Genomic DNA, 15,887 nt, shown 5'->3' with positions numbered 1-15,887 from the left:
ACATCTAATGTTTCGAAGTTTGCAGATTAATGTACAATGGTACCAAACTTTAAGGCTTGTTTGTAATTTTTCAGTGGAGGGTTTATGCGTGTAACTTTATTTTACCAATAAAATGAATAAAGATTTGCAGGAGCACGAGATTTCTCTATATTGTTGATATTTATAACATGGAGTAGAATTTCTAACATTACTCTATGCGGGTCAAATTTTGGCATCATTTTACTAGAAATATGATTGTGTAACTTCTAGGCATAGCCAAAAGGCATGCATCGTTGCTGGTAAAGTAATTGGGTATCGGGGGCTCTAGTAACATAAGTGTGGGGTTCACTCCAGCCCTCCGTAAAGAGGTAGAGCAAAAGTCAGAGAGAAGAGAGTTAGAAATAAGAAAGGCAAAAAAAAAATTTTTTTTTTGGGTGACCCTAATTTTGCTTGACAAAGAGAAGCCAACGATTATTTTTTTTCCTAAAAAAATAATCCTGAACTTTTACTTAGTTTTCAATGTAATTTGTGAATTTTTTTTTTCAATTCATTCTTTAGACTTTCAATATTTGGTCCAGTTTATTCCTTCCATCAAAATGCTGATGACATTGGCTGACGTGGACATTAATGCCCTTTTTCTTTTTGGGTCGGAAACATTAATACCCTTTACCTTGCATCCATTTGTATATTTTGGCGACTCCGTGGCTTCTATGTCATCTCTATTTAGCACGCGCTTGACTTGACCACACTCGGTTCCAATCCTTTGTAAGAGTTTTTTTTCACGTGGGTTAAATTAATTAATATTGTAATTACCAATTGCTCTAATGAAAAAAACGATATAAATATTTTTAATTAGACTAATTTGGGATTGGTTAATGTGGGCCGAATTGAGCATGGTTCGTAATGAGAGGGTTTAAAAAATCTACAATAGTTCAAGTTCATCTTCTAACCCTAATGCATAAATAATCTCACATAAGGAGTCATGACAGAACACGATCAAGGGTGATATTGGAGAAATTCAAGAGCATTGGATCGTCGCTATTCTGTTACGGTGTTTCGTGATCTAGTTAAGATGTTTTGAGATACCGTGTAAGGTTTTAATTGCGGTTTACATCCTTTGCCATTGTGCTTGGCCGTTGCCATCGACTTGGCCACAATCACCAATCTGAAGCGTGCCAATTGCCACCACCGAGACGATAGAGACTAGCTTCATTGCTAAGAAAATATGCCCTAATCCACCACCATCACTACCACCACTTTGAATCTCTATCTCACTCTCAAGTGTGAGACCACAACTCTTTCGACTCAAGATCACGTGCCTTGGATTAGAGGATGCGTGCCTCGGATCCAAGGTCGTCAAGACCTTAGAGCACGCGAGACCTTATCTGAGGTTGCGATGCCTCGGCTAGAGAGAGAGGGAGGACCAGTGAGGTAAAGCATGATGGGATGCCGCGACATGATTGCCGACAGGCATGGTCACTCCATATCGATCGCGCCAGCAATCGCGAGGATTGATCTTAGCTTCTCATGGTGGGTGGCAAGGATCGGTCATAACCAAAAAAAGGCGGCCATGACCGCTTCTCACGGTGTGTCCCGGTGGCGATGGTAGCTTGTCGGTGGGTCAATAATAGAGATACTACGTTAAGCGGGATTTCGAAAGTTCGGGGATTGAATTAAAATTAATAATAATGATAATAATTACATGGAACTCCTAGCACACGTTTGTGGACTAGCCATAGGCATCACTCGCGCGCACAACCGTTACGATTGATGCCGGGCCTTGATTGACGGTCCCAGATTCGCTGGACTTCAAGTCAATTGTAATCACGTCCATCACGTTTGACCTCGACTTTGTTAAATAAATCGGCACTCATCACTTCATGATCGAATGATTAGGAAGGTGCAAAAAAAAATTGGCAAGGCGTCTCGGGATCATTAAAATATCGTGGAAACGAATAATTTCGGGTTTTTCCCCTTCGCCTTGTCGCGGCGTTGTCCCATTCTCACTCTGTACTATCTCAGTCTCAGCGCAGGGTTTCGTTGATGTTCTCCGCGGCTCCTTCTTCGACGCATTCCATGAAGAAATCCAACGGCTGAGTCCCATCCGGAAAATCTTTGCCCGAGGCAAAATGGAGATGATTCGTCGCAGCTCGCTGGGATGGCTGTTTCTCCTCCTCTCGGCGATCCTGAGCTGCGCTTCGTCGCCGCGGGGCTCGGTCTCCGCACCCGCCGCGACGTGCGAGCTTAGCTTCGCCGACCGCGACAGGCTCTACAACTATAGCTTGGCCTCTCCCATCCCTAAGTTCCCGCACGGCGTGCTCAGCGAAGACGGGTAACGTGTCTCTCACTCTTCTTCTCCGCTCCAGCGAGCTTAAATTCGACTGTTGTGTTTGCGGTAGTGGATAGCTTGTCCTGTTGTCTGATCGGAACTCTGCTTACATGCGGACAAGCGCCACTGAGTAGTGTGGCAATTGCGACATGTTTAGCACACCGTCGGTATTGATTGAAGTTCATTTGCCATTGCACCGTGTGTAGTTTACTCTCGCGATACTGCATTTGTTTGGCATAGATCTCATAGATTTCTCTCGATGAGCATCGACTTTGATGTGCCAGTTCTTTCTGTCGGATTCAATTACTTAGGTGGACCACTTGTTGGCCAATTTGAGCTGGAATCGACGTGTGAGTTGTGATAGAGGTCTCTATCGTGAGCTGAGCTCTGGTACATGTTAACTCAATTAGCTGATAGACATATCCTAAGCTAGTCAATATCAACTGTTTCTGAACTAATGTAGAAGTGTACATAGTTTATCATGTGTTCAAATGCAATTGGTAACTTTTAGCCTTCGATTTTTGTGCCTGTATGATTGGATCTCAAACATATAAATTTGGCTCAGATGAACTATCACAATTCTTCTTCACATGTGGCGCAGATTTTACAAAGTGGCAGCAAATGATACTGTGCTCTGGTTTCAGGTTGTCTCCAGCAGGTCACATTTTGTTTCTTAAATTTCCATAAAAATGCTCAATGCGAGACTTCACTTTTTTGCACTTTGATGCATGTAACCTCCACTATAGGGACCTGTTTGTCTCTCTGTCCAAGATACAGGTTTCAAGAGCCTTTAGAGTGGAGAGTTGGTAATTTACATGAGTTCTAGCTGATTCACTGATGTAGCTCTGAACTTCTATTCTCTTGAGCAGCTCTGCGGCGTTATGATGTTCAATCATGACCCACCTAGATGCGTTGACTGCTCGGTAACTTCTCAAGTTCTTTTATTTGGAAATTCTTCTTGAACCTATACTTATTTATAGGATTTCCTGAATTTTCTTGTAGCTTGATCGCAGCACTTGTGTTACAGGACTGTGGAGGTCCTTCACGCTGCGGCATGGAGTGCAGTGCTCTTGTGACAGATGATGTAGAAGGTAATAATAAATCTGTCGCTTTTCAGTGCATCCATCACTTATACAATGAGACCTTGGTAGCTTTATTGCTTAGACAGGGGATTGCCGTTCCTTTTGCATAATGGATCAATATTTACAAAATTGTCTGGCTGAGCAAATTTCTTCTTATAACTGGCTCTAAAGGACTTAATCGAGTCTCCAGTAACGATGGTTCTTCTACAGTCCTCCTCTTATCTCGTTAATTTTGTATGTGCCACTACCTTCCATATATTGCTATTTAGCACTTAGGCTTAGAGAGCAGCTTCCTTTCCTCCTGTTGATTAGCTTGTAAGTTGTTTCTACTATGGCTTATGATTGCAAATAAATCCCATCAATTGTAGCATTCAGTTGTCTGAACTCCATTGCTTCATGAGGGAGCAGGAAATATTTTTAATTTGCTTGGCTGTTAAAGATGTTCTGTGATATTCTGAATATTAATTACAGTGTCTCATAGCATAAAAATTTGTATTGAACTTACAAATGCAGGCTACCCAGTATGTATGACAATTGGGCGCGCAACTAGCACTTATGTAAACGTCACAGGTGAGATAAATCTCTCTTATTTGATAAATAACTTTCTGATATATTTCCAAAGCGGACCAAACGACCAGCCGGTACCCAGTCAAACTGTATTGGGTCTAATCTTCTTGGACTTCTGGGCATATTGGACATGCATGGGGCTGCAAGGGCCCCTGCTGGCCCTCCTCTCAATCTGTTGCCATATATGTTTGCACGGTTGTAAATATTTGTATTTAATACATTCTTATGAGTATTAACGAGAAATTTCCAATATAGCTACTGCCTGTGCTTGGCAATTGTAATATTTGTATGAGATATCAATTCATGTTCCTTTTATCTCGACTTTCGCAGATCAGAAGAAACCGCACAGTGGTGTCACTGTCAAGATGATGGATGATGGTGGCAAGTCTACTTGTTCACTTTCTGTATCCGTCATATGTGATCCAAGCAGAGTTCAAGTAAGAATCTAACTGTAATAATTTTTCCATAACCTATTTGGTTGCTCAGAGTCCTTAATGATGTCATAACATGATTGTATATTTCCCTCTCTGTTGTTTTTTCTTTGTTATATGAGATTTTGATTTGGGTGACTCCAACAGGGACCAAATTCACTTGAGAAATCGGGGACTTGTGACTATGTGAGTGCTCTGAAAAACTGGAATTCTTTTATTTATTCTTCGGCAGTTAACAATGTGATTGTAGGATTTGGAACGGGAGGATGTATGCATGATCATAGCAAAATAACATGAGCACGTGTCCTTCATACTCCTGGAGTTTTGTTCTGGTTTCCACGGTTAATACAATGCTCAGAGGATGAGAATATTTTCTGGTTCTTTATCATCACGAAAATCATAATTCTATCAGGGATGCATCAAGCGGTTTCTAATAGTTTCTTCTTTATCCAGAGCACTTGCCAGAAACTACATTAGCGAAGTCATGACCAAATAGCAGGATCATTGGTGCAGTATTAGCTAGAGATGTGAAAAGTCAGTCAATATATGCTGAAGTTTAATGACATCAGAACTTGGGCATTGGTCCAATGTATTCACATAAACTGAAGATCAGCTGAAGATGTCTGTTTTATTCTCCTTATATGACTATTAAAAAAAGGGGATGGTGAAGGTGTATTAGATGCATTAATTTGGTTGGGAGAATCTGGCATAATATTTCGAATGTCATAATTTCAGGCTACATCGTTGAGGCATCCTTCTGGCTGTGCTGAAATAATATATGTGCATGGACATGGCTGGGGTTGGTTTGGTATCCTCCTGATAATGTGAAGTTCTTATTTCCTTCTTAAGTCCTTTAAATTTCTGTGAAACATATATTGTCCAAGTAATTTGACTCTGACAATGCTGTCTTGATTTTCTGATACCGTGTTTATCTGAATTACAGAAGCCTGTGTCTCTTTGGAGGGTATCTACTTGCTGGTACAGTGTATAGATACTTTATGCTTGGAGTTCATGGTATAGATGTACGTTTGCAACTCAGTCATCACTTTTCTTTTTGCACTAAATGCCTTGGTTATCAGAATTTCACTTATACACTAATGTAAGACACTCTTTAAGTCTAAAGGTATTGTCATCCTAATCCTCACACCGCTTACCTGATATTTTCACACTTTACGTAGTGAACCAAGTGATTCTTGTACACCTACAAGTGAGACAATGCAAAATGCTTTGCATGGGTACTATGTGCAGCATTTATAATTGTTCGTTATGCAGCTCATTCTTGTGCTAATATAGGTTATTTTTAAGTTCCTTTCTTTTCACATCTTTCATCTACCGCACCACCTTCTGTCAAGTAAATTCTGGAACTTTATGATACCTGCTAATTATATTCGGAATTGGCTTGCCTTTCTGTTTGGGGAGCATATCCTTTCTAATCTTTTTCGATAATATCCTTTCTTGAAATTGAAAGGTCAAAGGTTCAATTAGGACCTCTATATCCTTTGACAAGGCATACATGTTCCTTCTGTTATTTATGTGCTATTTAGAAAATCTTCTGTTGGTGCTGCTTCATGATTTGCTGGTACTCTAACATTATGGGTGTTTTTCCCACTACTTTTCAGGCAATTCCAAACCTAGAGTTTTGGGCTAGCTTGCCACATAGAACACAGGTACCCTATCCATATGTTATGTTACTTGTGTCGAAATGGTCATGTGCTGCGCAACAGGATAACTTAGAATGTTAGTCAGCTGTACTTTGGTTGTGGATCTTCTTCTCCCTTGGCTTAATTGAACTGGACTTTACTTATCTGAACACAGAAAATGAAGATAACTAGATCTCAAGAAGTTCTGTTGGGAAAATAATACCGAGTTTGCACCGGTGGTTCTATGACTTAGGGCAGGATGTAGGCTGATACTTGCGCAGGTGGACTACAACTTCAGGATATTTTCAAGGATATTGGTTCGTCAAGATCTCATTACCAGTCCTCCAATCTGAAGAACAGATGGAAGTTCTTCATTCTTGATGTCCAACTCACGTGCTTTTGAAAATTTCTATTGTTGAACAGATTAGATCTACACGAATAGCAAAATCTTAGCCATCCTTTTCTGGTGGAAACATTGTTTAGATCAATCAATTAAGTTTTCCTTGTGACCAAAACAGTGAGTGCGCATTCCAGAAAACAGTGAACTTGCCTCATTGTACGAATGCAGGACTCATTTTGCTATTCTCAATTGAGTAATATTACAGGGGGTCTAAGTTCTACCTTTCTAATTTCCAGCACATGTTGTATGTAGAAATATTTTGTACAAGAGAATGGAGCTCATAATATGTCTGCCTGCGACTTTGTGGAAGTCTGTTCTCACCAGCTAGCCTTTTGGCAGGCTATGAGCATTTATATGTTAGTGATTCTTTATACCAGTTTGCGTATACTTACATTCAGCTTTATTGCTTTATTGTTTGCAGGGTTTAGTTATGTCTCTAGTGCAAAAATTTCGAGGGCCTTCTCAAGGTCACCGAGGCTCCTATACTTCCGTTGGCTTTTAAACAATCAATTTCCCTTCAAGATTCATTGGGCAATAATCTCCTGCTGCTTCTTATGGAAATAGACATTCCAAGGATGGGATGCAGTCTTCCAAGTTGAGAATTTGACATGGAAGATTCGGTTTTGGGATCAATACCACCTAAATACAAAGGCGTGGCAGGACTCTCTCTCATTTGTTTTGGTCGAATATCTCTCTCTCTCTCTTTCTCTCTCTCATTGCATTTTCGGAAAGCTCCAAATTCTCAATTGTTGAGGATATTTTCTTTTTGGTTCTCATCCCAACTACATTCTTCTACTGCTTTTCGTGAAGTTCATTTTACGTTTGCCAAGTAAAGAAGCAAACTTCTCTGTATAAAATTTTCTTCTCTTTTAAGAAATTGTCGGTAGGGCTCAATTGATTCCTCAGTTAGATCGAGGAGTTAGCCACATAATTGATTTACGGTTATCTTTTTACTGATAGGTACTTTTTCTAGACTTTGACTCTCGTGCTTTATTGTGTAATGTGCATCCAAAGTTCATTTAGGAGAAGGACAAAATTTGGAAATTACAAAGCTCACAAGTGTCGAATATCTAAATTCGATCCTATCAATAATGCAAGAAAGTGATGGAAATTCGCACAACACCGGAATTTACGTGGTTCAACAGAGGAGATGTTTCACCCGCCTACGTCCACGGGGAGATGAGATCTGTTTTACTGTTAACGTAGAAAAGTGTACAGCCACTTTTTCTCACTCCCTCTCTATCTTTAGAGACCTGTTTCGTCCTAAATATATATAGAGAAATCCTACATGGCACAAATTACCCCGTGCTGTCCGGTTGTCAGGGGGCCTTTCGGAACCGCCTCATAATCTCTTGGATAACAGAATACAAGACATCAGCCTCAATAACAAGAGCTTTTAAAGGTTGATGCTGGCATTTTGGAGGTTTTTCAAGTCGGTTTCTCACTATATTCAATTGATTTATGGTTTGTGTGAACGGATGATGTTGTGACATAACGCAGAAGTTAACAGATCTTGCAACAACGCTGATGTTCTTGTTTATTGCGAGTTTGAAAGCATGCTGAGATGAAGTCATTTAGTTTTCCTTTCTGTTGGGTCGCTTGTTTTGTGTGAGAGCGTGGTGATTTAGCTTAATTGGACGCTGGAGCACGAATGTTAGTGGGAAAACAGCAGCAATAGGCCCCAGTCTTAGGACAAGATAGCCGAGAAACCCTTTGAATCCCACGGTTGACATGGTTGCACGCGATGCAGGAAAGAATGAATTGCCATGCGAAGTATTATGCTAGAATAGTGACCGTATGATGGGTTATTTCACGACTCACCGACCGCAGGTTAGAGGTTGGAGCCTGTACTGCACGATGTCGATTTGCTGTTTGCCCAAAAGGGAGTATAAATTGTGCTGTATGGACAACTTAGCCCTCGGAGCACATAAGAACAGGAGAAAAGGAAAACGTAGTCTAATTTGCTTGAAAGGAAAACGTACTCATCAAAAGAATTTGCTCTCTCCCTTACTTAGAAGCATCTGCACTGCATCACCTTTCTTTCAGATTGATTAAGACGGAAAAAACTTCAGCGGGTGCCCCGGGGCTGTAGGCAATGAAATCCGTGTCTTTAACTGGAATTAGACGAAAGCAAGGGAAGCACAATGCTCTTCACCTCAACGAGAAACAAATAAAATGAGCTGCGACTGACGTACGCTGATTCCATCGAGGTTATTTCTTGGAATAAAATTTTCTTTTATTAAAGTTATCTCTAGGCTCTCTATTTTCACTTCCCTCATCACCCTAAACAATAGACAAGTCTTATTAGCAGAAAAATCTTATCTATTCACTCCACAACTCCTCTTCTATCACCTAACAGCACAGTTCACCTCACACCGAAAATTTTACTGAAAATTTTGGAGCGGCGTTCTCTCAGCTTCAAGTGCATGTGAAAATGGACAATGCCAAGATCGTCATTATTCTAGTCAGATTATTCATGTGAATATGAGGTCGATCCGTCCCATGCTTCTTTTGAATATTATATTCCTGATTTCCATCTATATATTCTAAGATAAGAAGCTCCCTCATCAACTGGTGAGGAATCTAGAATTAGCAAGTAGGTAAATGTTGCCACCAACTGAAGCTGAGATGCCACCTAACATTTGGGTAATCATTTCACCTAAACCCCCAAAACATTAAAAAAAAAAAAAAAAAAAACGGTCCACACTCGCTCTCTCCTCTCTGTCCTGTGTCTCCTGTCGTTTCCGTTCCCTTCCTCCAAATGATGATTAAACCCTTTCGCCTAGGAGAAGTGACAACGACGGGCATCGTTTTTAATTGCGTCTCTCCAGAGGCAAACCTTGCATTTGAAGTCAAGCCACATCATGCGCTCCACAAGACAAAACAAGAAGAACAGGAAGAGCGGGAGAGAATCGTGGACCCCGACATGCTCTTAATATCATTTTCGTCTCGTTTTACTCCTCTTTTTCTATAACGTGAGGAAGATATTCGATTCGGCTTCATCGATCTTCACAATGCACTCGAATTATATTCAAGCTGTCCGTGCAAAAGATGGGCATGGCTTGCACTTGAAGCGAACGCATTTGCCTAACATGACCCGTTGGCCAGGACAGGGCAACCAAACGTTGTCAGATGTACATTTCTACTTTGATGTGCCTCGACGGCAAATGAACTCATCAACTCTATTAAGCTTTGGATGCACCATTAATTAGGAAAAAGTACAAAAAAAAAAAGGTCATAAACTTATTGCATTGATATCGGTTTAGTCTTAATCATTTCAATAGAGTTAATTTAGTTATAAACATTTTTGCATTGGTACAATTCGGTCAATTTTGCCATAAATCGTTGATGTCTACACTCCACAGCATAGATGCTTTACAAATTGCGCACGAGCTTTGCCAGCTTTCTCTCCCAAGGTTTTGTGTTCAATCTCCGTGTCATGAGCCTTTGCATATACTGGTATCCAATTTGGCGATTTCCTGTTGAAATTAACCAAATGAATTCAATTGATAAAATTAAAAAATTTATAACTGAATTGATAAAAGTGCAATAAATTTATGACTTTTTTGACAAATTTTTTCGTATATTAAGCCGAGCTAATTTCCATTTTTTGGAATAAAGTATTAATGTTACAGTATCATAATTAACAAATTTCGAACATAAAATTAAAAAAAGGAGAGAAGGAAACCATAAACATGGTGTGCACAGCGCACGTCACGTGGAATGTGCATTAATTAGTGTGTGAACAATTTAAAATTTGAAATACTGAGATGATGTCGAGAGTATGGCAATAAAAGAGTTGATATTTCTTGACAACCTTGGTACGAGGAAGGTCCATCGATGAAGTTTCCAAATCCACAATGGGGTATCATTGTGCTCCTGCGTTTGACGTGACAAGAGAAAAGGTTGTACCCAAATTAAAATGATGATGGTCGTGACGCCTTGATAACGTTCGCACATATTATAAAATCGATAACATGTTCAATCTAGTTAATTTTGTAATGCAGATATGAACATCAACAAGTGTGAGACCTAAGATTCAATTTTATCTTATATACTCTTTGTATAAAATTACATAAAAGAGCGATCTTTTGCATACTTTATCTTTTAAGGAGACCCATCGGCAGCTGCGACAAGATCGAGAAAGAAAGTCCTAGTGACAAATGTGATTTGGAACTAAATTCATCGAGTTATTTCAAATGGTCAAAACGGCCGATTATTAATGGAATTCATTGTCGGCTCTTTGTAAAATATTCATTTGGACAAGGGCTTCCAAACACATCATTCGCTAAATCTATGCTGACGAATAACCAATCCACAATGAATATTGAAAGTGTAATAATACTATGAAAACCCAGTATCAAATACTGGTAATAATTACTGTATTTGGCATTTGTTGTTCTCCGGAGTGCTGTTTTTAGGGTTAACGAATCTTTTTTCTACCAATTTGACCTCATTTATATTTTCATATTAATTAGTTTTGCCTTCAAAATCATTGTTCATCTTCTCCTTAGCTGTGAACCATACATTCCACCTTTCATTGCCGGTCTCATGCCTAGCCGACACTCGAGTTTGGCTCACTGACGGTCCATGATGGTGGCCGAAGGTCGCAAAGGGTCTAGATTTGCACATTTGAGTCAATAATCACTAGTCTAGATCACCAAGTACAAATAGCACTAGTTTCTCCAAATTAGTATCAAATACTGGTAATAATTAAAGTGAAAAATATATATGTACCTTTAGCACTACAAGATTATCGAGATATTACGTCTATTTTGAGATCTAATTTTTTATATTCTAGATTGATTCCTAGTGCTATTTGTTGCAATCTTTTTCGGGAAATATGGGTTAATGTCCTTGACAACAATCTTGTTATATTCTCACATGATTTTATAGCAGGAAAATTACCAAAATAGTTCCAAACTTATATCAATAGTGTCAATTCAACCCTAATTCTTTTTGAACCAGTTAAGTCTTAAACCTTTTGTAATTGTACTAATTCAGTGTACTTTGCTAGCCGGAGTTGACGTTGACATTTCTAATAATATTTTTTTCCTATCTTTTTCTCTTTCTTTCCTAAAAATAAATGCGGGGCTTTGCAGCACTCAACAAGCCTCGTCCAATCTAGGCGAGGTCGCCTTCGCCGGTGGCCACCATGGCCTCGCCCGGTTGGGCGAGGCTTGGAGATGCTGGTCCGAGCCGCGAAGCCCTTGCCAGCCACAGTACCAAGAGGTTTAGGTTTAGGCAAGGAAAAAAAAAATAAAAAATAAGGAAAAAGATTAAAAGAACTAGAATATTATTAAAAAACGTCTTTGGCGAGAAAGTAGACTAAATTGGTATAATTGCAAAATATTTAGAACTCAATAGATAAAAAAAAAATTATGAATGATTTGACATAATTGCAAAAGTTTTTTGAATCAATTAATAAAAAAAAGTTTACGACTAAATGGACATAATCATAATAGGTTTAGTACTAATTTAGTAATTATCCCATATCCCACGGGGAAGGGACACTTTCACCTCATCTTGATCATGATGATCAAAGGACGATCACCAATCAGATGGTCAGAAAACAAAAGCACTCATCAGTTTTCCCGTTGACATTATACTTATTCTTCTTTTCCTCTTTCAGTAGCTCATCAAATAACTCAAATAAAAACTCATCACCTCCCTCTAAACAGAGACAGAAGCTTAGACCGCCCACCAAAATGAAATCGCCTCTCTCTTCTTCTTCTTCTCCGGCGTCGTCGTCTTCTTCTTCTCTGAGAAAAACACGTCTCCCGCCTTACCTCTTCGCTCTGTTATCGTTCATCGTCTTCGTCTCCATCCTCTACGGCGAGGACTTGGTCTGCATCTTCGGTCAACAGCTCCAAGTTCGCCCGAGCTCGACTCGGCCCGGGCCGCGAACCGGTGAGTTGACTCGTCTCCCCGTTTCCTCGTCTGACGTAAGAAAATACAAACTTCGAAATGCGGACACGCGTCCCGCCGACGGTACTATAATATATGAGAAGGTCATTAACGGCGTTCTTGGGTCGTTAGATCAGAGGAAGAGCAGCACCAGCAGCGATCCGGTTCCGTTCGCGATAGGGAGGGGAGAGGAAGGGTGCGACGTGTTCAGCGGGAGGTGGGTGAGGGACGAGTCGACTCGGCCGAGTTACGAGGAATCGGAGTGCCCGTACATCCAGCCGCAGCTGACGTGTCAAGAGCACGGCAGGCCTGACAAGGACTACCAGCACCGGCGATGGCAACCTCATTCCTGTTCTCTGCCCAGGTTCCAATCGCTTCTTTTTCTCTAAATAGAAGTTTTGAACTTTTCTTATTGCGTGTCGTTGACTTTTCGTCTCGTCTTCTACATCTTAGTTCTCTGTTTCTTCTTCTTCTTCCGCTTCCCTATTGCTTCAACCTCTGAAATGGCAAATTGGTCACCACGGAGTCGTCTTAATCTGGAAACACTGTAGCAATCTCATTTTCCTTTTAAACCATGAAACGAGATTAACTTCGTGGAATTAGACAAAGAGAGTTTCAAGATTTTCGGAGCCTCTCTTGAAGCTCTTGACTGCCATTGATGGGTTCATGTTGTTTCGTGGGAAAGCTTGCTTTTCGTGACGGTACATTGAAGGTTTCACCTCACAGCCCTAAGAAAACTATGGAAGGTTCACCATAAATATGAATTAGAGATTTGAAAGTTGACTTGGAAGATCAGAAGGTACGTGTTTTTTCCCAAGGGAGTTGCTGCCCCGCGCCGGCGGGTTTGCTAGCCGGCCGGGGCGTCAGCTTTGAAAACAAATACTACCTAATGATTCTAACAACTCTGCAAGTTAGATACACCAAATGAATCAGGACAATAAGGGTGGCGTTGACTTTTAAGACACGAGATTAATTTCTTTACTATGTTTTCCATTTTACCCCATAATAATGCCCCTGTCTTGGAATCGAATCATCTTGGCAATGGCTAGCTTGATGTCCAGATCAATTGAGAAAGCTCGCGCCAATTATTATTCTTTTCCGATCTTGATCGTGGATTCCGCCCGCCTTCTTCTATGTTCTGCTGTCATTGCTTACCATGGGATGTAATTGCGATTTTCAACTACTAAAACGAATAACTTTCGCAGTATAAAAGTCATTAGTGGAGAATGGTTTAATAGAGAGACATTGCATCATTGACGGCCACAGGTTGATTCTTTTAGCCATAAAGTCAAGCAGACAGATACCTGGAAGTTTTACCTGGTCATGGCCACAGGAAGTCACTGGAAGTGTTTTCCTTCTTATCTTCATTCAATGCAACATTTAGGACAAGTTCATTCGCAATAAACTTTGTCTAATGAAGTTAGCCTGTCGATGTGTATTTCATGAATACAGTCCTTGAAGTATTCAAACTCTTCGAATGCGCGATCAATGCCATTGGCTCACGAGTCACAACAATACTACGTAGCAAAGCCACCGATTAATTGCTTGATCGATTAACTCTGTCCCCTCAGTCTTTTAAATCACTCAGAACTTGCTGGTTGGTTTTTTCTCTATGGAACTCTAATGTTTCTTGCGACAAATTACTTGTGCAGATTCAATGCGACGCTGATGTTAGAAGCGTTGAGAGGGAAGAGGATGATGTATGTGGGCGACTCCCTAAATCGAGGGCAGTATGTTTCGATGATCTGCCTCCTCCATTCGCTCATCCCTGAAGGTTCCAAGTCCATGGAAACCTTCGACTCCCTAACTGTCTTCACTGCCAAGGTAACTGGAGAAATTTACTTTCCCAATTCGTAATTCCCGCGAGAACCGATCAACAAAACCAGGATGGATCATCCGGTGTCCATGTGCTTCAGTAATTTTCATTTCCTCTCTGTGAAAAACTCCAGGACTACAATGCCACGATCGAGTTCTACTGGGCGCCGTTCCTTCTCGAGTCGAACTCAGACAATGCCGTCATCCACCGGGTGACTGATAGGTTCGTACGCAAAGGCTCGATCAACAAGCACGGGAAGCACTGGAAAGGAGTGGACATATTGGTGTTTAACACCTATCTTTGGTGGATGAGTGGGGTCACCGTGAAGATCCTGTAAATCCCTTCATATAATCACTATGCAAACCAAGATCATTACGATCCTTCTCGGTCGCAGACTGTTACTAATCGGACAGCTTGAGGTTGGTTTGACCAGATCTGATCGAAACCTTTTTGCAGGAAAGGGTCTTTCGAGGATGAGGTCAAGGATGTTGTGGTGAAGAGCACCGATGATGCTTATAGAATGGCAATGAAAAGCTTGGTGAGATGGGTGCAGAAGAATATGGACCCTAAGAAGACCAGAGTATTCTTCACTAGCATGTCACCTACTCATGGAAAGTATGTCTCTCTCTCTCTCTCTCTCTCTCTCTCAACATACAAAATTCAAATCGATCTGTTCTAACTTCTAACTGGACATTGTTCTAATCGATCTGTTCTACTCAAACATACGAAACTTCTTGCAGTAGCGAAGAATGGGGCGGCGAACCGGGAGGCAACTGCTACAACCAAACCACGCCGATCGAAGATCCAAAGTACTGGGGCTCAGATTCCCGGAAAAGCATAATGCAGGTGATAAGCGAAGTGTTCAGCAAATCTAAAGTGCCCATCACATTCCTGAACATAACTCAGCTCTCGAACTATCGAAAAGACGCGCACACAATGATTTACAAGAAGCAATGGAGCGTGCTGACTCCTAAGCAGCTAGCGAACCCTGTAAGCTATGCAGATTGCGTGCACTGGTGCTTGCCTGGCCTCCAAGATACTTGGAACGAACTTCTATTTGCTAAGCTATTTTATCCTTAATCAATCGAAATTACACTTGTAAAAATGGATGCTGCAACATTTCTTTGATTCTTTGTTAAAACAAAACATGGAGCGCCCCCAAAAAAAAATTGGACCCGAAGGACAATGTCGGGCTGGCTTGGACAGAGCCGTTTTAGTTAGAGTTCTCGGCCCGGCAAGGTCAGAGAATTATGCATGAAATTTCTGAAATGGGCAGGCCTGATCTGAGAGCCCGGCCCGGATGATCCTGCCCATTGATCTTCTCTAATCCTGCTAGGCTCTCCCTTTCACCTTCCCAGATCCTTGATGAAATCTTCTCAACCGTAGAAGCGGCAATTATATAGCTGAAATCAATGACATTAGTAGTTCTTTTGAGTTGGTCAGTGGCCTTCTTATAGAAAAGTTACTTATTATTTACGCGTAAGCACCGATAAAGTAAGCCGTGAATGCTTATCCGTTTTTAAAGCCGTGACCTAATTAGAAATTATCCCGAGTTTGATTCAATTATTTCTCAAGTGGGCAAGCAAAATCGAATACAATTCAGAGGTACCCATTAATGGATCTGCTAGAGAGGCTGGCAAACTTTAAGATTATAGAGGATAAGGTCATGCTTCCCTCAAGAACTACCAAAAAAAAAATTACAAAATCATAGCTTTGAGTTCATCATGTAAACCCAT

General features: G+C 40.7%; 2 protein-coding genes across 5 annotated transcripts; both read left to right on the top strand.

Moving 5' to 3' along the window:
* The first annotated feature begins 1,909 nt into the window (after positions 1-1,909).
* Positions 1,910-7,340, top strand: LOC115743630. Of its 3 annotated transcripts, none has more exons than XM_048278827.1 (12): positions 1,910-2,311; positions 2,910-2,966; positions 3,055-3,085; positions 3,178-3,231; positions 3,336-3,399; positions 3,904-3,960; positions 4,288-4,394; positions 4,536-4,574; positions 5,124-5,212; positions 5,332-5,410; positions 6,008-6,055; positions 6,850-7,340. In XM_048278827.1, the coding sequence occupies exons 1-12, from the start codon at positions 2,109-2,111 to the stop codon at positions 6,928-6,930; spliced, it is 909 nt and encodes a 302-aa protein (XP_048134784.1). In that variant the 5' UTR covers positions 1,910-2,108; the 3' UTR covers positions 6,931-7,340. The 3 variants fall into 3 exon arrangements, with proteins under 3 accessions (XP_048134784.1, XP_030534342.1, XP_048134785.1); XM_048278828.1 differs by having other exon boundaries at positions 2,170-2,311; positions 2,910-2,952; XM_030678482.2 differs by lacking the exon at positions 3,055-3,085 and having other exon boundaries at positions 1,913-2,311; positions 2,910-2,952.
* Positions 7,341-12,061: 4,721 nt separating this feature from the next.
* LOC115743628 (protein trichome birefringence-like 33) lies at positions 12,062-15,309 on the top strand. Of its 2 annotated transcripts, XM_030678479.2 has the most exons (6): positions 12,063-12,338; positions 12,468-12,699; positions 13,988-14,159; positions 14,285-14,484; positions 14,608-14,766; positions 14,892-15,309. In XM_030678479.2, exons 1-6 carry the CDS (start codon positions 12,137-12,139, stop codon positions 15,229-15,231), a joined length of 1,305 nt encoding a protein of 434 aa, XP_030534339.1. In that variant the 5' UTR covers positions 12,063-12,136; the 3' UTR covers positions 15,232-15,309. The 2 variants fall into 2 exon arrangements, with proteins under 2 accessions (XP_048134783.1, XP_030534339.1); XM_048278826.1 differs by having other exon boundaries at positions 12,062-12,699.
* Positions 15,310-15,887: the final 578 nt, after the last annotated feature.

This window comes from Rhodamnia argentea, chromosome 5 (assembly GCF_020921035.1).
Source record: "Rhodamnia argentea isolate NSW1041297 chromosome 5, ASM2092103v1, whole genome shotgun sequence".
Taxonomy (NCBI): Eukaryota; Viridiplantae; Streptophyta; class Magnoliopsida; order Myrtales; family Myrtaceae; genus Rhodamnia; species Rhodamnia argentea.
This window is presented reverse-complemented; position numbering and strand designations above follow the sequence as displayed.